Below are 8,109 nucleotides of genomic sequence, written 5' to 3' on the forward strand. Positions count from 1 at the left end.
CTCTGTGGGGTTTCATTTACTTTTAAAAGCGGATGGCAGATTCACAAGGTTAGCAGTTTTTTGTGTTATTATATAAATATTTTACCAATGATATAGTTTCTTTGTGCACATTTTCACATCTGCTAATACAACTCCCAGGAGGTCGGTGAGAACGCGGTTTCCACTGCAGAGTTCTATCGCGCTCAGATGCTTGCTTGTGTTCTTTGCCGATGGATACGAGCTCTCGGCCGTGTCCGAGGGCGGCGTGCCCCTCCTCGCCGCTGTCACCCCGGGATGTCTTTGATCAAGACCCGGAGTGCGGCTCTCACTGTGGGGAGAGGCTATCAGTTCACTAGCAGCACTATCGTTAGCACAACCAGAAACAAACTGCTGCAGGGAGACAGGAAGTGAGGGGGGGAGGGAAGAAAGTGAGGAAGTGACGAGGGATGGAAGGAAGTGAGGACGGATTGAAGGCAGCATTGCAGAGGGCAGATCACCCACCGTGTGTTTTATTCTCCCTGCAGGTGCTTTCAGTCTCGCACGTTTCTTTTGTCTCTTTCTTTCGTTCTTTCTGTGTGTTCTTTAAGAGACGAGGAGGGATTAATTAAAAGCGCATTACGGACATCAGACACAGGGATGAAACCCATCCACCGTCTGAAACGGCTGAATCAGACGTTATGGGGAGCTGTGTGGGGAACCTGTCCCTCACCGCACAGCGCTGCATCCTGATAAACAAAGTCCATCTTGGGTTTGTGTTTTTGTGTTTTCCATGGTTACGGCTGTATTTAATATCCACAGATTCTGGTGGATTGTTTATTAAAGTCGTAATGTGAACCATTGAGCCTTTCCCAGTTAGTAGGATTGAGGCTTTCAGAATTCAGTGTGTAACTGTCCACACGGGCTGGCTGTGCAGCTGGTCATTCAACTGGCTGGTCGGGTCATTTAAAACTGCAAGCCAGTAAAACTCCAGGGGTAAAACTCCAGGGGTGTGAAAGGAAAACAGTCAGATAATTGGCCTGTGAGTATGACATTTCAATCATCATAGAACCAGAACTGCTTAAGATACGTAGATGGTATTGGGCTGTGTAACAGGACTGATGATCATTGTACAGATCTAGACATGCTTACAACTCAAAGCGGATGTAGGTAAGACTAGAGAGTCGTAAAGAGCGTGTGTGAGAGAGAGAGAGAGAGAGAGGGAGAGAGAGGGAGAGAGAGAGAGAGGGAAGAGACAGATAGAGAGAGAGAGAGCAGAAAAAAGTGGGAAAGAGAAAAAAAAAATCCCCTCCTTAAAAAAGAACACAAATAATAGCTCTTAAAACGAACCCAGAGCGACTTCAATAAACAAGATAAGAGGCATGGTAGCACATTCATTAGTTTCATCACAGATAGAAAAGTGCAGTCGCAGCGACCTCCGATAATCGCGTCACTGAGCGGGGTCGTGAGGGGGGTGGTCTGCCACGAGACTCGACGGTCCCAAACAAATACACATCATCAAGTTGTTAGGAGGCCAGGGTGTTTCACACTGGAGCTGGTGTGAGCGGAGAGAGTGCGGTTGGTATTTCAGTCGTGTGCGGAGGACACACCAGGCGTTTCATGGCCGCTTCATATAAATATGTCAGTGGCACATGCTCTCACGTACGTGAGATAAGTCTACAAAAAATGGTGTTCAAAATGTTGGTACGGTGAGTATGAAACGTTCCATGTAACGGCTAAGTGAAGGGCTTTAGGACTGTCTGTGCAAGAGTGATTATAGTCGTTATGTCATTTTGTAATGCAGAAAAAAAAATAGGTGCCTGCCTGTCACTTATTTGCACTTGACCCCTGGTAGTCGAGGAGACAGCCCTCCTGTAATCCGTCTCCGATATGTGCTTTGCTCTCCTCTACTTTTTTACATTTGTTTTCTTTTTCCGCATTCATCTTGTGCATTCCACACGACATGTTGAAGTCACTAAAGTTCCAGACATTCCTTTCAGAGTTCCCTGCAGCCGAGCAAGGTCACTTCTGAAAGGCCCTTCCTCTTGAGGACTCCGTTCCATATCGCCCTTGTCCCTTTGTCCTCTTGGCTACTGTACACCTTACGTGTCTCTCTCTCTCTCTCTCTCTCTCTCTCTCTCTCTCTCTCTCTCTCTCTCTCTCTCTCCCTCTCTCCCTCGCAGGTCTGAAGCAGATGCATGCCCTCTCCATTCAAGGCAACTACGAGCTGCGCATCGACATGGAGGACTTTGAGAACAGCACGGCGTTCGCCCAATACGGCACCTTCGGAGTGGGCCTCTTCTCGGTGGACCCCGATGACGACGGGTACCCTCTGACTGTGGGGGACTACTCAGGCAACGCCGGTAAGACGGGGGGGGGAACAGCTTGGACAAGCGCAGCATGTGAAACCTGCCGCCGTCAGAGTGACTGTGTAGCGAACAGTCAAAGTGACTTAGACGTGACGTCTAGAATTAGACTTGGGTCTAATTACGACTTTGACGGCGGTGAGATGAATGAAACTTTAACGCTGTTGCGTCGGTACGTTAGTACGTGGTAATAGGCAGAGTTATTGATTCAGTCAATATTAATACGGAAACGTGGTTACAGAGCGAGACGCCAGTGAAATAAAAGAAACAGCCATGTGGAACCGTCTGAGGGAACATCTGTCTCCCCGCGTCGCAGCCTCCTAATTACGTTCCCAATTACTGTAAACGCACAGCTGGTCTGCGGGCCGTAGCGCCAGGGGCTGTTTCTCCTGGTTGTTTGTCTGTTTGTCCACAAGTGAAACACCATCTAGATAAGCAACGACGCCCCCCCGCACCTTTATCTAGAGAGCCTCTCCGCACCGCGGCCAGCCAGCCCCGTCACTCCGACGCCACCGACGCCCCAGTGATCCGCCCGCCTTGACCCTCCATGTAAACACCGACCCCCCCCCCCCCCCCCCCCCCCACCCCCTCCTCCTCGCTGAGACGAAGGAGACATCCCTTCAGGGAGAGGAGCGGCGGCGGCGGCGGCGGTGGAGGCGGCGGTGGAGGCGGGGGGGGTGGGGGGGTGGGGGGGGGGGGGCCCGGCTGATGCGCTCCACAGGGCGTCCGCGTGTGGGATGAGAAGTGTGAAGTGTGAGGAATATCCTAATAACGGTGGAATCAGAAGGACGGGGGAGAGAGGGGGAGAGAGGGGGAGAGAGAGGGGGTGGGGCCGTGATGGCAGGCCGACGTGACAGGGGAACCGGAGGGGAAGTGAAGTGCAGAGAACCGGCGGGGGGGGGGGGGCGGGGCGGGGGGGGGGGGGAGAGCATTGAGATTCTGCCGGGCTGGAGATGTCAGCTAAGAGGGTTTGTCATCGCAGGAGGCGGGGGGGGGGAGGGCGGGGGGGGAGGGTGGGTGGCCCGGCCCTGGTGAGGACGACCTTGAACCGGCCCTGCCTGTCAGGAGCTGAGACCCCCCCCCCCCCCCTCCCCCCCCCTCCCCGTGACAGCACTGGTGTTGCTAGTGTGGCGGCAGAGCCAGCCGCGTCGTTGTTGTTCTGCGTCTTAATCCTTCTATTATTGTTGTTCTTCCGCCCCGTTTCCTGTAATTACCGCCTCCTACAGTATTGAATGAGTCAGCACTAAACCACTACTGACAGCTCTTGTTTTTATAATTGCGCTTATTAAATGTAACTAGTGGTGTATAATGTGGCGTTAATAGCTTGATTATGTTACTGCTATTTTTATGATGGAAGTAGATGAACGAAAAAAAAGCTGACTTCAAACACTATGGAGGTGAGCAACTCAGAGTGGTTTGGTTTGTAGATATATAAAAAAATATGTCTCCAAAAAGTACCACTTTGACCACAGGGGGCACTAAAACTTCAGGTCAAAGTGAAACAATCAGCCCCATTATTCAATCAAACACAAGTCTGCTTCAAAGTGGACCAGCAACTTTGTTCTCTCTTATAAGCCTTGCTAGCATTCGCATGTTCGAATTCTCAGGGGAAATTGCACATACGACGAGTTGGCTCATGCAAGCACACACATTTTCCCCAGAAAATGCACATTTTCTGGGGAAAATGTGTGTATTCTATTTTATTTTCCTTCCTCCCCCTGTCTCTCCCGATCGCCAGACAGGTACTAGCTTTGGATGGTGAGGGAGGATGGGGGGGAGATGGGTGGGGGTTCCGGTGTCTGTGGTGATGGCGGTGGTGGGGGTCCGGGTTAAGACGGATGACGGGCCCGCGTGGACCCCCACCACCGCCACGGTGACACACGGAGCCGTTATAAGCGGGCCGTGGTTAGCGCTTGACTGTTCTTGCCAACAAGGGGGACGCCCGGTATTATCTCCCCGTCGAAGACGTCAGCCGCTGTCCATCGCCTTCCAGGGATTTGGGTTCTGGTTTGTGACACTGTCAGAGGTGTTGCCATGGTAACGGCAATAATGAGCCCAGGACAGGGGGAAGGAGGGAGGGAGGGAGGGAGGGAGGGAGGGAGGAGCTGGAGGAGCCATGGATGGATGGACGGGTGGACACATCCAGGGCAAATCACGCAGCGCTGGTCACCGTGAAGAGCTCCAGGCTGCTGGGGCCCAGCCTCCGTTGTGCAGTCAGATCGGTGCCTGCTGTCAACGCCCCCCGGTCACAGAAGGGATCGATATCATCTGGCAAAGAGAGGAGGGAGGTGGGCAGGGGGGGGGCTATGCTACATATTATGCATCTTACCTTTGAAATGTGCGTCGACCGTTAAAATCAATCCCCTTTCAACGGCGTCTTACATTGAAATGTAAAAGGTTTCGAATGGATGGTGCCTTTCTGCAGTCTAAACGCAACACGTGCTTCTTTAATGCAAATGTATTCCTGACCAGAAATGGGGAAAAAAACAATCTTGTAAAACGTTTAGCTTGCAAAACATGTTTTGCAGTAGGGAATTGTTTCACTAGGAAGAAATGTTCTTCTTTTACGGTGGCTGAATTGAGTTGTACAATGCTTGGCCAGTGGCAACCACCCATTTACCTTGAAAATACATTGCATATACAGCTGCACGGCAGAGTCTGCTTGAATGCACATTCAACAGCGGGCTTATTGATGAACCCATTGTGATGTCACCGGTGAACAATATCAATACTAAACTGTACAACTGTAAGCCATGCGGAGAAAAAAAATGGACCTGCTCGATGGAAAGATGGGATGCGTAATAAGCCACAAACCTGCAAGACTTGCAAGAGGCAGCCTACGGTGCAAAATATGCGTTTCACATAAAACAAAAAAAAACGTATTGCCTCTTTCATCATTTTGTCGACAACTCTCACATTTGGGGGGGGGGGGGGGGGGCGTGGATATTGGGCCGCCGTCGAATAGCTTAGCATTCCAGATGGCCTTCAACCGCGTACAAACCGACGTGTGACTTAACTCGACGCACAACGCTGCGCACCGTCACACAACAGGTGAACCAGTCACGCTAGGTCGAAATGCACACCCGTCACACGGGTGTTCTCCTCGTGTCCTAGCTCGCTTTCGTCTTTCAAAACACGTGCAAGGCATAAACTAATGACCTCTACACACGTACGTACACACACAAAGACAAACAAACACCCCCCCGCCCACACACACACACACACACAACCACGCACACACACAACCACGCACACACACACAGAGACAGACATCACACAGATACAATCCTTAGCTGTATCGCCCTTCTTATCATCATCGTTAAGGTGTGTGAGCATCCACCGACGCATGCACACATCGTTAGAGATGCAGTGTGATTAAGAAGAAAGCAAATAAAAATAAAGGTCACCAAAGGAACCTTGATGAATGCAGCCCAGGCTCACGTCTGCGGAGGTAACGAGGAGTGACACCCTGTGGAGTGTGGAGGCCCGTTCGCCACGCCTCAGTCCCCCTGTTCATGTGCAAGATTAATGGTAACAATTACTTCCCGTTTGGATATGAATTAGACAACAGTTGTCACTCTATTTGCTCCCTAATTTGCTGTTTCAATCACCGTGGTGATTTCGAGATGACAGTCGTTAGTTGGAGCTTAACCAAATGCAAAAGGCGGGGGGGGGGGAAATAGAGGCACTTTTAATTAACACTTGTAATCTTTGTCTTTCTCTCTGCCTCCCCTTTGTGCCGTTCTTTGTTTCCTTCATGTGCGTCTCATTCCCATTATCTTGGTTTGCTTTGTGAACACGTCGACCACGTCAACATGGAAATGAATACAATTTGCATGTTTGCGTGAAACCTGTAAATAACCTCCACGACCACCGCCATGTTCCATTTCTCATCCCCTCCACCTCCCCGTTCTTGATTCTCTCCATCTCCCCCTCCTTCTCCACCTCCTCTTCACATGCTACTGCTCCTCCCCCTCCTCCATCTGCATCTCCTCCTTCTTTTCCTCCTCTCCCTAATATCCTCCTCCTCCTCTTCCTTCTCCACCTTCATCTCCACCGCGTCGTCATCTCCTCCTATACCCCTTCTCCTCCTCCACCTACCAAAACCATCATAATCATCTCCTGGTCCGGCCAACCCCTCCACCACCACCACCACCACCTCCGTCCATGCATCATCCATCCTTCTCCACCTCCTCTGCCAACACACCCACCACCACCTCCACCTTGTCCAACTACCCCACAATCATAACCATCTCCTGTTCCGGCCAATCCCACCTCCATCCATCCTCCTCTCCTCCACCTCCTCAATCCACCCCTCCCCCTCCCCCACCCCCAGGCGACTCCCTGATGAAGCACAACGCATGAAGTTCACCACCAAGGACCGGGACAACGACCACTCAGAGAACAACTGCGCCTCCTTCTACCACGGCGCCTGGTGGTACCGCAACTGCCACACGTCCAACCTGAACGGGCAGTACCTGCGCGGGCAGCACACCTCCTACGCCGACGGCATCGAGTGGTCCTCCTGGACGGGCTGGCAGTACTCCCTCAAGTCCTCCGAGATGAAGATCCGGCCCACGCGCGAGGCCGAGAGCAAATGAGACACCCGCGGAGAGGACTCCCCCCCCTCCCCCCCATCCTACCCCCCCCCCGACCCCACCACCTTACTCCCCCGCCCCACCGCCCCCCCCCCACCCCACCCCACCCCTCCAACCACCACCACACCCCGAGGGAAAACATGACAAGGACTAGGACGCAACAAAAACGTGACGCCTACGGACAAACCGTCCACACACACACACACACACACACACGCACACACACACACACACACACACACGCACACACACACACCGTCCACAGCGCTCTGTCTGCTTATCGCCAGGTCACACTTTTATTGTTGTTGTTATTTTTCATTCTTTCTTTTGTATGCACTCCCCTCGCTGGGCTACGTCTGATATCATATTGTAGAGTGTGTGTGCGGATTATCCGGAAGAAAAACTTGATTTCTTTCTTTCGCCTCTGTCGCCCGCGTCGGACCGCCCTCACGGTTGCAGCAAGCGCTCGCTCCACAAAGGGACGGCTTATGTATATACATCTCCTTCTTTTGTCCCCTCCCCCGCCTGTCAAGACACACCGTCTCTCCATCAGCCCCCGTTCTCTCCCCCCCCCCACCCCCCCCCACCCCGAGGTCTGAAGTGTCTCTCAGAGCGGGCGAGCTGGTCTTAACCAGTGCCCCCCCCCCCCCCGCTCCAAAATAAGCTCCTAAAGAATGAGTCCTGTCCGCCTGAATGGTCACGCTATCGTCTATAGGATCGAGCCCAATCCCGACCCTGTGATTAAATATACATTCAGCGCCTGTCCGCTGGTGTCGACCGTCAGGCAACAGCGGCGGGGCGGACGCTGCGGCTTAGCGGCGCCGCGGGATTGTTTGTGATAAAGGAGAGTGGAGGGGAGAGATAAAGCTTCCGGAGCTCGATAAACGTTGGGGGAGAGAACGCAGTGGTCACATGAAAAGGCGGGGAAAGGGGAGGGGGAGAAAAAAAAGGAAAAAGGAGATGACGCTCATACAAGAGGCAGATTCTGCATGTCTGTGAGAGAGAGAGAGAGAGAGAGAGAGAGAGAGAGAGAGAGAGAGAGAGAGAGAGAGAGTGATAAAACAAAAGAGTAGAAAGCGAGCGGGTGATCTCACCGTCGGACTGGAGCCATTAGGGAGTATATTGGGCACTTTGTCTCACACCAGCTGAGCACCAGCCAATGGATACACCTCTCACAGATCTCAGAACTA

General features: G+C 52.4%; 1 protein-coding gene across 1 annotated transcript; it reads left to right on the plus strand.

The window, feature by feature from the left end:
• Positions 1-209: 209 nt before the first annotated feature.
• Positions 210-6,922, plus strand: LOC311374707 (fibrinogen C domain-containing protein 1-like; the record flags this gene model as incomplete). The annotated part of the gene is given in 4 exon segments (XM_084490498.1): positions 210-309; positions 2,139-2,318; positions 6,658-6,678; positions 6,681-6,922. Coding segments are annotated over 4 exon segments (543 nt in total).
• Between the last annotated feature and the right edge of the window lie 1,187 nt (positions 6,923-8,109).

This window comes from Micromesistius poutassou (assembly GCF_964030765.1).
Source record: "Micromesistius poutassou genome assembly, contig: SCAFFOLD_1416, whole genome shotgun sequence".
Taxonomy (NCBI): Eukaryota; Metazoa; Chordata; class Actinopteri; order Gadiformes; family Gadidae; genus Micromesistius; species Micromesistius poutassou.